This window comes from Acanthochromis polyacanthus, chromosome 7 (genome assembly GCF_021347895.1).
Source record: "Acanthochromis polyacanthus isolate Apoly-LR-REF ecotype Palm Island chromosome 7, KAUST_Apoly_ChrSc, whole genome shotgun sequence".
Taxonomy (NCBI): domain Eukaryota; kingdom Metazoa; phylum Chordata; class Actinopteri; family Pomacentridae; genus Acanthochromis; species Acanthochromis polyacanthus.
In genome coordinates, this window is record NC_067119.1 from 23,946,110 (window position 1) to 23,964,481 (window position 18,372).

General features: G+C 39.4%; 2 protein-coding genes across 4 annotated transcripts in view; both read right to left on the reverse strand.

Moving 5' to 3' along the window:
• The window catches only part of fam172a (family with sequence similarity 172 member A), a 158,812-nt gene extending 155,897 nt beyond the window's left edge, over positions 1 to 2,915 (reverse strand). For both annotated transcript variants that reach the window (XM_051950422.1, XM_022192641.2), the window contains exons 1-3: positions 2,788 to 2,915; positions 1,859 to 1,999; positions 1,070 to 1,171 (exon numbers count right to left, since the gene is read on the reverse strand). In XM_051950422.1, coding sequence (XP_051806382.1) covers positions 1,070 to 1,171; positions 1,859 to 1,964 — 208 coding nt within the window. In that variant the 5' untranslated portion in view covers positions 1,965 to 1,999; positions 2,788 to 2,915. The remainder of the gene's footprint in view (positions 1 to 1,069; positions 1,172 to 1,858; positions 2,000 to 2,787) is intronic.
• A 4,493-nt stretch (positions 2,916 to 7,408) lies between these two features.
• kiaa0825 (KIAA0825 ortholog) overlaps positions 7,409 to 18,372 on the reverse strand; it is a 121,654-nt gene continuing 110,690 nt past the window's right edge. Inside the window, exons 23-24 of one of the 2 annotated variants that reach the window (XM_022192630.2) lie at positions 16,493 to 16,569; positions 8,178 to 8,310 (exon numbers count right to left, since the gene is read on the reverse strand). In XM_022192630.2, the coding sequence (XP_022048322.1) occupies positions 16,539 to 16,569 (31 nt within the window). In that variant the 3' untranslated portion in view covers positions 8,178 to 8,310; positions 16,493 to 16,538. Of the gene's footprint in view, positions 8,311 to 16,492; positions 16,570 to 18,372 lie in introns of both variants that reach the window. The other variant, XM_022192622.2, reaches the window with a different exon arrangement.

An 18,372-nucleotide genomic window follows, 5' to 3' on the forward strand; every position in this document is an offset into this window, starting at 1 on the left:
TACAGTTACAATCCAATGCATCATAAAAAAAGATCAAATTAATTTCTTTAATTATTTGTTTGTTAAAAACAATTAAAAAAACAAAACGGAATTAACATGTACAACATTTTTCCATGTGCCCACGGGTATTATCAGTACATGAGTGGAAACGTTGACCCTTCATACTACATGTAGTTCGCAACTTAAAGTTTGATCTTTCTTCAAAACTTCTTTTTAACAGCTTTGAGGAAACAGCTTGCAGTTCATCCCAGTCCGGCCGAAAAGTCCTGGAATTTTTGTCACAAGACTGAGACACGAATGGTTTCCTGGTTGCAACAATTAGCACAGATTAAAAAAATTAATGATTTCTTATTTCGTTAGTCTAAATGAAATTTTTTGGAGGGGATTTTTACATGAGACGTGTAGAACAAGGTTTTATGATAGATATTCTGATTTTAACCAAAGATTAAGCTACGTTTCTGACCGAATGGCACGTCACAAATGAGTAGTTTAGGAACTATCACAATGTTCAAAATCCAATGATTCTGATGTTTTTACATGATCAGACTCTGACAAATGGTGCAATTTTGTCAATTTTGTAAAGACAACATGCCTATCTAATACACCAGCAGGTTCTAAGGTTCAGAGGGTTAAAGTTAACACATTTGTCTGTTTCATCAAGTTGTTTTTTATTACAGGGACTTTTTTTACATTGTCACAACAGAATGTCTGCAGTAATAGCCCAAAACTCCCCTACATGTATATAGAATGTGACCTGGCTAATCTTTATGTGACAAATAAAACTACGTCGCTCATCCTATCCACCACTCTGGTCAATCTATCACGTGACTGCAGGCAGTTCAAATAAGATAACCAATGGAACTTGGACAGAGAAGTGACCCGGGTGCTCATTTAGACATGAAGGCAGCAGATTTGTGGAAAATAGTGCATATTCAAAAAAGGATTTGGACTTGTTGGCATTTGAGTCTCTTATTATTTCAGAGCAACTGCCTTTGCGTAATTGGTCAAGCCACTTGAATCATAGACAGATTTGTGGTTTATGTTTTAAAGACTATATGTAAAGACTTACATTCATTGAAGGCATATTCAAACTCCTCCAGTGTTTTGGGGAAAGTAAAAGGAGGTTCATCTTTCTTCATCAGTTCATCCAAGTCTATTCTTGACAGCAAATCTGTGGAAAAAGAGAAAATTGTGGGATAAAGAAATAACATCTACAGATGATTTCCTTCAAAAAGCATATGATAACCTCAGAATGTTTAGCAGGATTATCTACATTTTGCTTTGATAATCCCCATGTCACGAAGCAACAGCAAACGCTACATTTAAGTCCCTGCTTATAATAAAACCTCTTCATCATCTTCAAGTGGAACAATAGGTGTAAAAGAGGGTACTCTCATCAAATAACAAGAAAAATTGAACGTCTATTAACATTTTTCAGCAAATTCTATCACTGAAGCAGGAAGATATTGCCTTTTTGTTGTCTATTTTTGATGCCAGCTACAGCAAACACCGAAATGGATGGGGAAAGTGTAATTTTCAATTCAGGGCACAAAAGTTTAAGAAATGTCTTATTTAGAGTCTGACATACATTTTTTAAAACACACACACTCCAAGAGAGACACATCGCTGAGACTGAATCTCTCCTCTATAGATAAGAAGCCTGGACATCATAAGTGATATAAAATTACAGTGTGCAATCTTATTCATTTGTGAACGCCAGACAAGTTTGAAATGTTGTTTGCTCTAAGGTTAAAGCAGGAGAACAGCTTAACTTAGCTCTTTCATAAACTATGTTATGTGCATTCCTATGTTTAGTTGTGTTTGTTTTTCATTTTCACAGTAGGATTCTTTAACTCACCTTTGAGTGCAGTAGTTTTCTCTCTGTCCTCCTGACCACCAACCTGGGCCATGGCGATCCACAGTATGTACAGGGGCGGTATGGCAGCAGAAAGATGAGAGAGCATGGGTCTTCCCCTCCCAAAGATCACAGAGACGAATTCTGTCAGATTAGATTACGAAATAAAACTACATTTCATCACTGCATGGACTTTGTACTTACTGGCAACGCACTGAGAGACTATTGATTAAGTCTGTCGCAAATTTGCAATGACAACAAAAGAAATTCTATTGTATTCTGGGGAAACATGTTATGTTGTGTTGTGTCATCTGTTAACATGTCTCAACCTGTCAGAGACTAAATCCTTTCTTAAAAGGCAATTCACAACAAGCTTGCTGCACCTGCAAAGTGGCAGAAGGCCAAACAATACACTTTACTGCTGTAACCTGCTTTCCTGTAAGGCTACAAGCTCCTAGCGTGTGAATAAAACATAGTCGTGATCATTTACGCTGCAACAACACACGACACCAACAGCTAACCCAACTATTTGTCAGCAGTAGTGCTATGCAACATGTAACTATTAGTCTGGCGGCAGTCGTGTGTTCCTAAACTGCACACGTGCAACAACTGAGTTAATTATTCACACAGCTCCAAACTATTCTTGCTCTAAACCACGCTGTAGGCGCTAGCAAAACTCTTAATTTTCGCAGCCACCTCAAACTGCTCCGTCATTTTCTCCTCAGCAACCAACATCTGTTTAATGCCTCGCACTCTTAAAAACAACTCCTGGAAAAATGTGCAGTCGCCCTAAATGGAGCTACTGCGAGCAGGTACAGCAGGACCCTCGTGTTTTTATTAGACAGTAACTTCAACCAAACGTTACAGGGCGGTTCGAGGAGGAACAGCTGTCTACGGGAGACGCATGCAAACTGTTTGTTTGACTCACGCACCATCAGCATTTGCGACTGACTCCAGTTGCTGCTGCTTCCTTGAAATTTCTCAAACAGGAAGGACTCTGAGCGGTGCAGCATGGAGCGCGTGAGGCTTCCGGGTTACCGGGGCAACGGACTGGAAGGGAGATTTAAAGAGACAGTAACACCGCAGCTGCTGCAGCTGCTGCAGATGTTTCCTCCCGTGTGCGTCGACCACTTGGCTTTGTCTACATTGTATTGTTCATATTGTTCACTGGTGGAAGGACATCTGCACATGTGCTGCATTTATGCATGTATGCTACTTTCCTCTTCTGCTACGACATTTCAGGTAGAAAACTACAGAAGAGGATTAGGGCCACTGGAAAATTTTATTTAAGGTCTCACTTTTTTCATAGCATTCTCATTTTTTCACAGATTTCTAGGTTTAAATTTAAATATATATTTTAAAACTAATCCAGATACCGTCAATGTAATTTGCAATATGGCATTTGTCAATAGTTTTAGTTGAATTTAATGTCAAATATTTCCTTTACATGTACATGGGCAGAATTTGTTTGTTCTTTTCTGTTCTAGTCTTACCGTGTTTACTTGCTTATCTATCTATCTATCTATCTATCTATCTATCTATCTATCTATCTATCTATCTATCTATCTATCTGCACTCTGCTTTTCTAATTTATGGTTTAGCTTAATGCAAAGTGCAGTAGGCAGAAAAACAATCTATATCATATTATTAGGTGTGACCACATGTTGCCTTTAAAACAGCAACATTTCTCATAGGTATAGCTACTTGTGCACACATCTTCAAAGTACTTGGCAGGTAAGTTGTTCCGAGTATTTTTGGCAACTTTCCACACATCTAACATGGACTTAGGCTGTTTCCACTTGCTTCTGTCCCTTCAGGTAAACCCAGACTGAATCAGTGATGTTGAGATCAGGGCTGTGTGGGAGCTATACCATCTGTTGCAAGATTCACTGAAGATAGTTATTTATGACTCTGACTGTATGTTTGGGGTCGCTGACCTGCTGCAGAACGACTTCAGGACCAGACGCCTCCCTCACGGTATTGTGTGATGGATAAGAATCTAAACATCTAAAGGGCCCTAAACTTTTGCACAGTTCTATATGTGGGGAATCTAACTCTCTATGCTATTTTTGCAGACAATCGGTGTTAATTTTCCTTACATGAAGGATTTTACTACTTCAGCCACCACTGGTGATGTTTTTTTTTATCATAATTCATTTTTTAGCCATAAACCTGAAGAGAATGAGGGGCAGATCATTTTAAAGAAAAAAGAGATATAAAGTTAGACTTTTATTAATTGGATTAGGCCATTATTTTATAGCAAAGGTGAGTGAGAATTATGAGATTTATACAGTTGCCATTAGAGTGTATGTTTTGTTTGTTGGCTAACTTCATGCAGGTCTATGCTTGTGTGTTTAAAGCACATAAAATCTATATTTCTCACCTCTTTGCCTAATATCAGTGTTTAATTCAGGGTGGGAAGACTTTATATTTTAATGCTCAGATGTAATGACCATCCATGCAAATTTTTATATTGCATAAAGTAAGATTAAATATGTGAATAAATATATTTTCAATTTTTTTTAAATAAACACTGTTAGAAAATCTAAGTGTCGTGATGGGACAGCAGGAGGAAACCCTACCCTTTTAGAAAACCTGCTCATTTGTTATATGAAAGTCAAAACTTTATGTCAAAATAAAAACAGACAGCTTTTTTTCTGACTCAGGCATGTGTTGTACCTTGTTGACTTTCAAATCAAAGTTGACTTAGATCTCTGCACCCCAAGCGGTTTTCTGGGTGTTTTTTTGTGCTCCTGTCACATTTTTACTCACTATAGGCTCATTTTTCACTACAATATAAAGGCCTGCACCTCAATGGAAAAAAACAACAACACAGTCATGGCCAGAAGCAGAAAGAACTCAAAAATCTATTTTCTGTAGCATGGCACAGATGCAATGCCAAGGATCCTAAAAAAAAAAGGAAAAAAGAAAGTTGAATTTCTATGATTATTTATTTTACAAAAAGAGTGCAATTAACAAGTTTACATTTTTCCAAGTCCCCACACATTTAACCACTACTCAAGAAAATGGCAACTCTAGAAATTCTGTCACTTCCATTTTTACAACCTTTACAAACTAGGCAATTTCACACTACCCTGCACATCAACTCTTGAAAGATATTTCACCATGATTAATGTATCTTCCAACAACTCGCTGACAACTTGCTCCTCTGTGTACTATTTTTGAGCCATGCTGCATTTATTTTATTTATCTGGTATGTTCTATTTTCCTCTCAGCCTATCTGATTTGCTTCCATACTTGTCTCCTGCCTGCTCTGAGTAAACACGGCCTGCAGTTCAGCCCAAGAGTTCTTGAATTTTTTCATCTGACTGTTGGTCAATGCTGAGTAATGTCATGGCTTATGAGTTGCATAATTTTATGATTAGATTTATTTAATTTTCCTTCGGGAGTGACTCATCACATATTTTTTGTGGAAAAGCTTTTTTTCTATTGTTTGCATGTTGTGGCTCTGAAAATGGTGTAGTTGTGGCGACGTGTCTTCCAAACCTGCTGATGGAATTCAGGCTGTCAGGGAAATTTATGTAAATCCCTAAAACAAGAAAAATACACAACACTCTTTGTTTTTATCATGATAATTAAAGAGAAGGTCGGAACAACAACGGAACTTATAAAATAATTGCACGTTTTGCAAATGTGTTATCTTAAACGTTTTTAATAATTTACTCTCAATGTCATATTTAAGGCGTTTGTGATTTTCTATCATTAGCCTCCTCCAGGGAGAAGCAGCTGTGGTGAAAGTGTTCAGGACTCTTCTCACTAAACTGTCAGAGTGACATGGTTTCAAGCACATCCCAGTATATTTAAAGCGAATGGAAGCTCTTTTGATTGAAACTAGACCTGCCAGACTGATACTGTGCTATAAGTGACATATCAAAAACTACCTGCCACATCCTGTTCACCTGAATCAGGTGCCTGCGGCTTTACTTCAATCCATTTGCTGTTGATTCACCAAAAAATACTTTTTTTTATTTTTTTTATTTTTACACTAAAGCTGGATGTCCTACTTCTGGATGGCCTCTGGAAGTTGAAGGTGTTTCTCTGGGGGGCTGAGTTATCCTGATTCCTCGAGCATATCACTGAAGATGCTGCAGAGGGACACCCAAATAAGAGACAGGGATGACTTATTGTGGCATTGATATCTGTTGAGGCTGACAAGACAAAGGACATGCTTCTTGTAGATTCCACATCAGAAAAGACAAAAGCTGTAGGACTGAGTCAAATGAGTGGGTCAATATTAAGTTTGACTGCATGAGCCCTTACAAAAATTAATCCCAAATCAAAAATTGGGTTGACCTAGATTAGAGCATCCAAATAAACATTTAGTGACACTCCATTTCATCTGTATTATTTCCCTAAAGTATTTTTTTAAATAATGAATATTCATTTATATATAAAATGCTTCTTTGCTGCTAATGCATTATTATACACTACCACTAACATCACAAGTTTCAATCAGTAGACATTTTTGACTTTTTTTTTTTTAACCTGTATCAATAATTAGACTGGTATTGCTTTATGCTGTTATCCATCAAGATGAGGGATTGGAACTTGACATTGGAAACCACAGTATTCCAGCTGAAAGATGCTCTGAAATGCCACCATGTTGCTCAATACATGCTGACACAAAGCTCGTCATACTCAGAGAATGAACATGCAAACAAAACCAAGATGTTTCTGCTTTGAACATTTGCTGTGGACAATGCACTCTACTGAGAACAATCAGTTCAAAGAAAAAAATGGTTTATTTCATATACATTTGTTTTCATGACTTCTGGGGTTCGAAAACGATTATGTGGGTTTGATAATCCCCAAATAAACATCCATAATAGAATATTTTCTGTAATGCGGTGTTGTGAATTAACTGTCAGCTTAACTGACAGTTGTCTTCTGAGCCTATCATCTGAGTACAATGGAAATACAAACGGATATGTGAACAGGTACTTACTCTGGGGGGCTGGGAGAGGATGGAGATCAAAGCTTTCATTTATTTTGCAGGAAACAGTTATCATAAAAGAAATGTTTGTCTGGTCAAATACTTATACTAATTTTTGCCACACCAAAATAATAACTGTTTTATTGTAACATTAAATGCAATATATTAAAAAGAAAAGACTACTGCTGTTTTCTTGCTGTTTATTCTTTATTCAGTGACAAAAGCAGAATTCAGTTGCTGAACATTTCTCTGTCTTTTGTATTCGCTAAGTGATTTGGCGATTGCAATCTTGCTACATTTGCATTGAAAATCTAGTTAACGAAAGAAACATATCTCTCTCTGGAGAAGGAAATGTTATCCTCCTCTCTCAAAGGAACTGTGGTGTGCAGTAGCCTTTGTGAGCTGAAATGATATTCTTGTTGATGAAAAGAGCATCATTTGAGTCACTGATTCCTTGTTTGAACACAAGAAAAATAAGAAAAACATTTGATGGATGTATTCAGAAACGTAATACTACCTTTATAGTCATAAACCAACATAAATTATTAAGAGCACAAAGATCGCACATGCTGATCATATGACAGAAAAGGAATGTTCGATGGAGAAGTCAGAATATGCTTTTATTTTCATGTTTAATTCTAAAACATTCCATCTCATAAATAAGAAAGCATGGAGACATTTGGGGGGAAAAATATACTGAGCAATAGTGTTACACATAAAATAAACGTTTTCTCAGTTTGCACAAAATACTGACTGATATTTCATAGTGGGGCAGATTTTTGGGACACATTGTAATCAAAACATACATCATCTTGCTTCCCAAACATAACATTTGATGTTTGCTTTCAGGAACCAGGAGAAAGTATGCTGACACCGTCTTTACACTCACGGTCTCAAAAAAAACTTCAACTACCTACAATGATCACACAGTCCCATCGTGTCCCAGGCAAACAAATCCAGGCTCTCCATTTCCCAGAACTGATTTCTGCAGATGTGCTCCAAAAAGATGAAATGCATCCGATGCAGCATAGAAAAGCACAGAGAGTTTGTCTGAGGTGTGTGCATAAAGAGGAAGACACCATCTCTCACTCCCTTTCTGTGCCTTGTCCTCTCTCTCATGTTTTTATGCACACACATATGCAAATTCGCAGCACACAGCTCATGTACAAACCCAATTATACCTACAAATGTGCAAACACACACACACACTCTCTCTCTCTCTCTCTCTCTCTCTCTCTCTCTACTGCCTAGAGAGCTGCAAGTGCATATTACAAGCAAACATTTACAGCATGATAAAAATTCCAACTGCGTGAACTGTTATTGGGCAACATTTTTATCGGATGGTTGTGTTTCCCCCTGGGTCTGCTCTGGAAGTGTCTCATCAGCTTCAGGAGGGTCCTGTGGTCCCGGGCTGCAGCAGCACACAAAAAAGGTCTTCTGAAGTTCTTCTACCAGTGCTTTCTCTCCGTCTTCCAGCTCTGCACCCTCCTGCATCTCCCACCTGGAAAGTATCCAGACACACAACATCAGTTGTTTTAATACCAACAAACATCTGTCACTCAGGGTTAAATGAAAACACATGCAGCAGAGCGCACCGAATTCATCTTCACCTATACATTATGCTGATGTATGAGGTTTATGTGTGTTGATGTCTATGAAATGCTCTTCGGTATAAAAGTGCATTGACTTCACAAAAGAAAAAAAATGACATCTTATTAAAAGATATTATCTTGTAATTGCAGGGCAATATCTTGTAAATACAAGAAAATACCTCATAATTATGACAACAAGAGCTCCTAACTGTGACAAAAATGTCATAACAAGAAAATGTCTTGTAATTATACAAGAAGTGCAGGATCTCTTCATTTTATGATTAATGACATAGAACTTCTAACTATAAGAACTATTAAGATGGCCTTGACATCAACCAGCACCTATAGTACTGTCAAATTTAAGCTGCTTTTATTTTTCCTCTTTATGAGACACTGCTAAATATTAATGTTGCATAATTTGGACAGAATTATTATTAGCATGTCAACACTTTGCAAGCATCTCAAGACATTAGGATTGTTCAGGCGGAAAGTCTCGCCTGACCTGCTGGAAGTTGTTCTCCTCCTAGAAAGAGAAAGTTAAACTGATAATGGGTGTTTCATAGATATGCATTGATGCATCAGAAAGACTGTAGTCAAGTCAACCATCATTCATTCATTCATTTTGTTTGATGAAACTAGCATACTCTGTGTTTGAAGTATACGTTTGACTTAACATTTACTGTAATAGCAACAGACCAACTCTGAAAAGCAGTTGGAATTGACTTTTAAAGACAATATCACAAGTATCTGATGATAAATGTTACAGCAACACTTTCACATTTAACATTAACCTGACAGGCAGCTTTGCATATGCATTGCTGTAAGTCAGCCGTATCGCCGGTGATTAAAGAGTGTTTTCTCCAACTTATAAGATTTTCCCTTGTAATTACAAGTTAGTGACTTATAATTATTTTATCACTACTATATACACACATATAGTAAATGAGGTTCACTTTCATACTTCTATTTATCTATCACTAACAGAAGAAAGGACCCTATTGCCTGCAATTCGGCTTGATTTCATCTCTCAGTTGAAGTCTGTCCGAAATACATTCTGTCAAACACACTGCAGCTTGCAAAGGCTCTACAAACCACATTTTTGCTCTTTAAGTTCTCACATGGGAGTCTTCTTCTCTTTCGTTTTTCATGCTGTGTGGGTCAGTATCACACAGGTTTCTGCTGCTGTGATACACCATCAGACACACAGTTTTGCACTCATGTATACAGGCACTACCACACTTCCAGGTATCCACACAGAGAGAACGAAGACTCGAGGAAACCTCTAGGAAACAATAAAAGTAAAAAAGCGACATTAAAAAGAATAGATGGTTTCAGTTGTCTGTATGACGGTATCTTCGCTGTTCTATCACTCTGATTCTTCCTGTAGCTAAGTCATGTCAGAACAACGGCAGAATCGCCCCTGTTTGGGTGGCTAACGTTTATGGAGGTAACAGCTCATGTTGCATATCATATTGTTGCTCCATCCTGTCTAATCGTTTCTACAATGTGTCTCCATACTACATTTTCAAATGTTTCAAATAGCTACAGAGCTCCAGAGTGCATGGAGGGCTTCAATATGAAGACATCAAGGGCAGTCGCAATGTAATTCATTCTCAGTATTTCAATTGAATCCCTTGACGAGTGAGTGTGGTCAATCAAATCCATATGGAGAGCTGGCTGAAGGCTGTCTTTGAGCTGCTGCATCACTCTGCCTCCAAAGAAGAATTATATCTGTTTGACTGCAAATGATTGCATTTTCATTGCAATCTCTGCGTCTCCTTTTATCCTGCCCTCCCTCCCCTCCAATTTCTCACTGTATCTTCAAACATGTAGCATACGTATAGCTGTGCTTTGTGCATGTGTGTGAGGCGCACATGTGAGTAAGGAAGGAGAGGGGGTAAAACACCACAGCATCATACATGTGTTTCATGCATAGTAAGAAGTGGGCCTCTCAGTGCACTTTGATGAAGTTTCAGTCTCTGTCATAGTGCATATGTGGACAAATCAGACATCCTGTTTCTCCATTTCCAAACCATTTTCAGTGTAGTAATTACCTTCTATAAGGGGAGGATCTATTTATGTAAATATGCTTTGACAGAGAGGTTTCCCCTCATGTGATGGCATTCTCTGTCTAGATACAACTTTGGCCACTAATTTCTCTTTTTTACCGGGTAATTTATGTGTGAGTCTCTCTTTTTGTACATCCATCACAGTGTGGCACAAGTGGACTGTCTCTCAAAAAGACAAAAAAACAAGGGAGAAGTTGTGGCAGAGGACCGCTACAGGCAGACACGTTATCCTATATTATTTTTTCAGCGACATAAAATTAAAATGTTTTCTACCAAGTAACCATTATGAGAAACAAATACACAAACAAATGTCACACAGCGAGCAAAACAACAGCAGAAAGGGAGTGAGGGAGAACAGAAAGCTGGAGGAATGGCAGCCAATAAAGGAGGGAGCGAGAGAGGAAGGAAGACAGGAAGGTACGCTAAAGGTTTTTCAATGTTTAATTTTCAAATAGGATTAAGCAGAATGACATTTAGCTGAAGGTTACAGGCTCAGCATTGTCTTAGCTGATATTGATATGCAGGAGGCGCCCTGCTTGTCACTGGGACAAACACTGTTGATGAATGAGAAGCCTTTCCCCAGGAAGGTGTTAAGTGCAAATTTGAAATGAGAGAGAGGTAGAGGTAGAGAGAGAGAAAAAAGGGAGCACACAGAGAGAGATTGAATTACAACAATAGTTGCCATGTAAACTGTCACTAGATAATGTTGCCAAAAGTGTAAATTGTTCCGTAAAGTATAGGCTGCATATTTGTTGAGGCTGGTTGATCTTGTGCTGAAAATGAGCTAAAAAATACACAAGGTGCTTTGCTGTGTGTATCTAATTTCAACAACTACAACAAAACAATGCTTCTTAGAAATGCATAAGTAGGCTAAAGTTGACAGTAACTTCACTGTATCCTCATTTCGGCAAGTTTTCCCCCGGAATTTACATCTTAATAAGGGGAGTCTTACCCTTTAATTCTTATGGGCTCTGCTCATTTCTCATGCATTAATACTGGAGCTGCTGACTTGGCTCTTCCTCTGAATACAGAATAGGACACACATATTAAGACTCATATATTTACAGGATTGATGCCACGGGAGATTGTCTCAGAGTGAGATGAAAAGGCTGCCTCAGATATATTTCAATGTGAACATCAATGTAAGCTGTCCTAATCATGGGATGATGCAGGCACGAGACAGAAAGCATCTATCCTGATTTTCAGCTGATAATGAGTAGTGATGTTCAACAAATTAAGAGCATAAGCCTTGTTCAGAGATCATCAGGCAATCAACTTACTCACTAAATCTTATTCAAAACACAACACGGATGAAACTTTGATGTGTGACTTCGGCACGGCTCTGTCTGCCGGAGACAAATAATACCAAAAAGAAGATGTAAACTGTGAAAGAGGGGGGAAAAAAATTGCTGTGGAGTAAAGCACTGGAGGAAAAAAAAAGCGAGCAAGAAAGAAAACACGATCAGCAACAAAACAAAACAGACAGCGGTACACGCGTAGACTATGTGAAAGAAAGTGAGTGAGCAAAAAGACAGAGTGCCTGAAAGATCACGAGAGACAGTGGCCAGCGGTTGCTTCTGCAGCTGTCAGAGGGCTGAGTGGTTTCTCTCAGTGTTGGGTGTTTGTGCTGCACAGGGTGCCCTGCCTGCTCTGCCACTGGGACCTCTGTTTGTTTAAAAGGCTCGCCTGTCAAACAGAGAGCGCCACCGACAGCCAGACACTCAGCTAAATGACTCCGACAGCAGCCCTAATCAGAGGCTTTGCACATTGCCGCGGGGCCTGGAGGATCCATCATAACCCAAGCCTAAATATTTAAAGTGCTAAACTTTCCAAAGGTCAGGCCTTTCCATGCATGCCAGGGCGACATGTGTCAGAGAAGGAGAAAGAAGAGGCACTGAACAAGAGAGCGACATACAGAGACAGAGAGAGGGATGGTTAAATGGTGGAGATGGTTCTATTTTTTCTTCACCCTTGTGAGATCCACTTTCAGTTTTTGGATTTTTGGAGTCAGGTTACTCGTACTGAACAGTATTTTGTCTGGTCGTCACATCTTCAAATATTTAATTTAGAGTGAGAATCTTGGATTGATGTTGAAAGTTGAATTTAACAAGATTTTAAAGTAAAAGTAAACTCTACTTAGCCACTCACATCAGGGGCTGTTGGGCAGCAACTGACAAGGCTGTCTCAGACTAAACAAGATACTCAGATTCACCCTGCGTCTCTGGGAAAAAAATCTATAATGAAGATGTTTCAGAAGTTTAGTTAGAAATATAAATCTCGCTTCCCGACTGCAGCAAGTGAGCAGTGCTCAGTGTAAGCTGGACTCACTAAAGATGGATGAACCTTTTCAACTATCTGACCAGAGCAGGTTTTTAAAATTCAACATGCTGCTTCTTGCTGATGTCAGAGTTTAAGGTTAGAGGCTTGGAGGTGAGAGGTAAAGGTGAGGTCAGTGCATGAATGTACAGTAGTTAGAGGAAGGATGTGCACAGTGTGTCTCCTTCAGATCAAGTGTAGCCATGTAAAGTCCATACTGTCTCATTTTATTCTCATGTACCAGTTTTGTAGGTCCACAAACAGCACTGCAGTGCTGGTGTCAAGGGATAGAGTACATGGGAGAAAATCATTAGAAAAGAGAACACAGAGTAATCTAAGAGACGACATGAAGTCCTTGAACGTTTTGTCTACGATTTGATAGTAGTTCTGACTGAAGCAGATTGTTTATTCACCAAACAAAGTCAGACTTTGTCATACAAATCTGCCTAAATTTAATCTCAATCAACTGTGCTCCTTGACATAAGGTTCAAAAATGAAACTAGTGTTCACTCATGTTGAGGTGAAGGAGACAGAGAACAGCTTTAAAATAAACTCAGAGAAAAATGAGAAATTACATCAAAAGAAAACAACAATGAATGTTGTACATTAGAAACTAGTTTAACTGGGGTAACTGACAAGTTCACAATACTGGGCATTGAGGTCATTTCTTTGACTCGATTTCCATTGAGAAGCAAACATCCAATTCAATTTAGATATGTGCCTGTGTTAGGCCATAAGCCAGAGGGAGATTGTAACTGACAGCCATTGGACAGCTGGCTGGATTTGAATATTGACGAGACAGAGACTTGACAGAAGGGATTATGCTCTACCTTCTGACTTACTAGCCTCCACACTGATCCATTCTATTGTCAGATCAACTCAGTGTCAGATCTACAGTATGTCCGTGCGGTACGGTGATGCCACTCAGTATTAGACCCTACCTGAGATCCATCTCAATACAAACTGATGTCCACTCAAAAGCAACAAGGCACTCACTAATGCCAGACGGACAAAAATATGCAATATCAGAGCAAATCTATTTCAAAGTAAACAAGAAATGGGAGCTTTAACTCTTCAGCTCCAGTCTTCAGTGCAACCTTATACTGTACAGTGTTTGCATTATAATACAGGATGAGACCTTTAGAGCATCAAATGAAGGTGAGGATGACAAAACCTCTGCAACATTTAGTCTTAAAGCATACTTTCTAATCTCATGATGACACTGTGAGTTTATATAGAAAAATTAAAATTTTGCATGTGTCACATTTTAATAATTCCTCACATGTAGCACCCTACAACAAAACGTTCTCCAAAATTTCAACTATTTACACTAGTGTTTACATGTTTGTGTGTGTGTGTGTGTGTGAGCGTGCGGGTCGTAAACACAGTGTCACCCATGTCAAACCAGTCTTGTCTCCCACCCGGCACACACCCTCCCATCTCGAGGGCAGGCAAGTCATAGAATGTCTGATCAAAGGGCCTTGGACAGGTCTGTGAAGGCCCTTTGAAAGGACATCCACAGTTACACAAGCTGACACGCTTTTTCTTGCTTGAGCTCAGACACACACCCAGGCTCAGGGGCAAGCACACACACACACACACAAGTGCATGCACAGAGGGACACACAAACACAAAACTTCAAACACGCCACGCTACAACTCTAAATCCAAGCAGCGATAAGCCCGGCGTATCAGAGGGCACAAAGGGCCTTTTCCTTAAATCACAACAGAGTCCGAATACGGACAGAGGTGGAGGGGAACAGAGAGAGGGAGGACTATAGATGTAATGTTGTGACATCTCCACTGAAGAGTTCTGAAAAAAAAATCAGATTTAATGGTGTATAAAGCCAAACAGTTCCAGGGACAAATGGCATGGATATATATGGGTAAAACGCTAATCTATAGGTTCTATAGGATGGATATGAATTACAAAATGCGAGTACAATATGGGACAAAACAATATCACTGCTCAGTCATATAAAATGAAACTTGGGCTCAACACGAATCCTGTTCCCAATTCCCATTTTAAAATTTGAGTTCTGTGTTAAACAAATACGATATAACATAATAATTAAGGATGTTTAGAGGTGCTTGTGCTCTTTTTTTTTTAACCTTTACACTGTATCCGAGTCGATATATCCTCCAGTCGTCAGTCTTTATGCTTAGCTGAGTCAACTGTCAGCTGGCCCTATTTTTAATATCTCATCAATATTTCTCAAAATCAGCCAAAGCAATTACTGTGAGTTGCTCTTTAAATATACGCATAACTGTGTTTATCATGGGAAACTGGTATTTAATTATTTTCCGTGATGCTGCTGGTGATGGTGGTGGTATCTATATCTGCTACAGTACCAATGTATAGAAATGAGCAATAATATTTGTTTTGCAAAATAACTCTTAGGGTTGCATATGCATTACTGTGTGTTTTGTGGGCCAGTTTTGCGAGACACTGTTGTATTATTTGGAGGAAAAAAGAGATATCATGTGACCACATATTTCAAATCCCTCTGCATGGCTGTTCCTAGCTTCTCACTATTCTCTCCACTCATCCAGGGGAAAGTTTGTGTAAATTTGCAGTGGCTTAATTACTGAATAATTTAGACCATGCTCCAAATTAATGTAGACATTTCCATATTAATGTGTTTGCCTACTGATTCCACATTTATTTGTACTGTGGACAGGAAGGTAGCAATTATCACAGCATATCATAGCAGTTGTTCTGGTATTTCAGACATCATTAGGCGGGTTGTCCACCACAGTGTGACTGCAAGCACTAGAGTATTGGGCACAGTTTGGTACATTCCTCAAATAGGCTCACTGTGGATAAGATCTATCAGATCTCGCTCCGGGAGAAAAGGGTGAGGGGCCTTGTTTGTGTTTGACAAGGTGAGATCCAATTTAGAATCCTTGCTGCTTGTGAATGTATTATTATATGCAGTAAAAATCAGGACAACAGCAAATAACCAAACACCTGCCAAGTCTACACAACTGTCTGCTGGTCAGTGCAGCCACTAGCTGACTGCTTCACACAGACACTGAGTTCTGCATGTGTCCCAGGAGGTTGACAGCTCTTTGCTCCTCTTATCTTCCATTCTGACCCCCCTTTTCCTCCCACCGTACCTCTCCTTTCTTTTCTTCCTCCTCAGTCTCCCAACTGTTTGGCTCTTGTTAGGAGCTTGGCTGAGCAGGCTGGCACCTTTCACTGAAACAGCACCCCAGAGGAAGTTGTGACACCGAGAAACGCGAGCATGTGTATGTGCTTATGTGTATGTGCGACCTCTCTTACTGGGGCTGCAGTAAATCATTACAGCAAGGCCCTTCGTTAAGAAAGCCAACCACCTTGGCACCTTTCAGCCGTGTCATGTGTCTGACTGCCTGACACTGCCTCTCAGACTCCCACCATATAGGGCACAACAATTATTTCCAGCAGGAACCAAAAAAGCGATCACAAATAAATCTTCATTTTTTTTCCCCCGCTGACCACAACTCATGTGTATTTCTGATGTTACACTCAGAGAACAATGATATCTCTGAAAAGTGATGCATGTGCATGTATCTGAGCATGACAGCCTATGCTTTTCTTCCATATATGCCTCATGGTCACCCTCTCCCTCCTTCCATCTCCTTCCTCTTGCTGTAACAAAGGATGACCAAGTTCTCTGGGCAGGCAGTAAGTCAGTCATTCAACCTGGCAGACAGGCAGGTACCTGTTAACGGCACCGCTGTATCGGTGGGTTTCTGGGATCAAAAATCTCAGTAGAGGAAATCTGTCTTGTACCATGAGCTGTAGAGGGAGATAGAAAGGAGGAGAGAGATTAAGGGAGAGAAGTAGCAGGAAGAAGTTAGAAAGCAGAGATGGTAGGGAGGGCTCTTGTGATGCAGAAAGAAAAATATGTGAACATAACGCACACACACACACACACACACAAAAAATCTGCACATACGTAATGTAAAGAAATAATCTAAATCATAAACTAAAATGTAAAGACAAGATATAAAGCAAGACAATGTCTTAACATAAACGCTAACAGTCCAGTGCAAAATTCTGCAGATGTTACAGGGGTTGTTGTCCACATCGTGTCAGCTCCTGCATCTTTATGGTTATCTCTAAATGCATCTATGTGCCACAAGAGCATGGCAATAACTATGAGTCTTCTCTCCCTGTATCTTTCTGCAGGTATCTCTGGCTCTGGAGTCCCGTGTTTCTGTTTTGTAGTTACAGACCTCACCACCCTGCCCAGTGCCTATTGTGAACTTATTTGTTGTTTCTCACAGCTCAACATTTCTCTCTCTCCTCTTTCTAAACCACAACTGGTCAAGAGAGATGGTCGCCCTCCCCGAGTCTGTTTCTGCTGGAGGTTTCTGTCTGGTAAAGGTTAAAGTTTTGCCCTCCACTTCACTATGTGCTTGCTCAAAGTAAACTGTTGGGTTTCTCTCTGGAATATTGCAAGGTCTTGATGTTAACATTTAAGGTGCTCAAAGATTGCTATTCATACTTTTTATACTGCATTGTAAATCCTCTGTGTCAAATTGAAAACACTTTGGGTCAACGTCTGTTGTTTAAAATGTGCTATATCAATAAAGTGATTTGACGTAGTCCGAGCTGGCTCTGCTCACTCCTTCATCAGTTCCCATGACCATCTAGTTTTGATATAAACTGCCAGCTTGGTTCTTTCTCAATCAATCAGTTGTCTACAGAGAACAACCTTCCCTACCGTCCTATGCCTTCCCCTACAGTCCACCACAACAGAAAGGTTCACTTATCTGCAGTGCAAGCTCACTTGTTGCCATCATCAAAGTTTCCCTGCAGTCCACTTGAACCTTTAACTCCCCAATCCGTCATCCTCTGCCACCAGCTGATCTCCACAGCCCCAGCTTCCTTTAGAGAATAATTACAAAAGCCTCCCATAACACATAGTGTGCCTCAGTGTCTTGTGTCTGTATTTGGGTCTACTCCTTTCAACCTTGTCACCAAATGCATAAAATATAAACCATGAATTAATGAACAAAGATGATTCAGATAAATAGTCAGTAGCTTTAGATTTTGCCCTCCTCACACACACACACAAGCACAAACACAAAGAACAAGAACTCACTCACGCAATCTCCCCACTGAACAGCCTACAGAGGGGAAAAAAAGTTATTTGTTGTTATTTCACCTCAGTGTGCTACCAGGAAATATCCTATTACTTATTCAATACTTTCCCTTTGTCATTTGTGCATATATGAACTGTAAAATCTACTAAGGAGCGCTGAGGGTTGAGAAACTGCCGCTTGCTCTGAGACAAAGGCCTCGCTCTCAGACACTGATCTGGCAAAACTTCTGTTCAAACCCAGCTATGTATAATTTCCATAGCCACTATGAATAAATTGCACATTTCAGCATATTCTACTTTTTTTATGGATTATGTAGTGGCTTAGCTGGGTGTGTTGCTAGTACGGTTGATATAATGGTGAGAAGCGGAGTGAAGAAAAAGACAGAAATGCTAAAAAAACGTAAGTTACTGGAAGCCAATTGAAAAAAAAACATCTAAATATCAAGGTTAATTAAGCTAATACAATCATTTGACTTGGTTGCATCAAATCA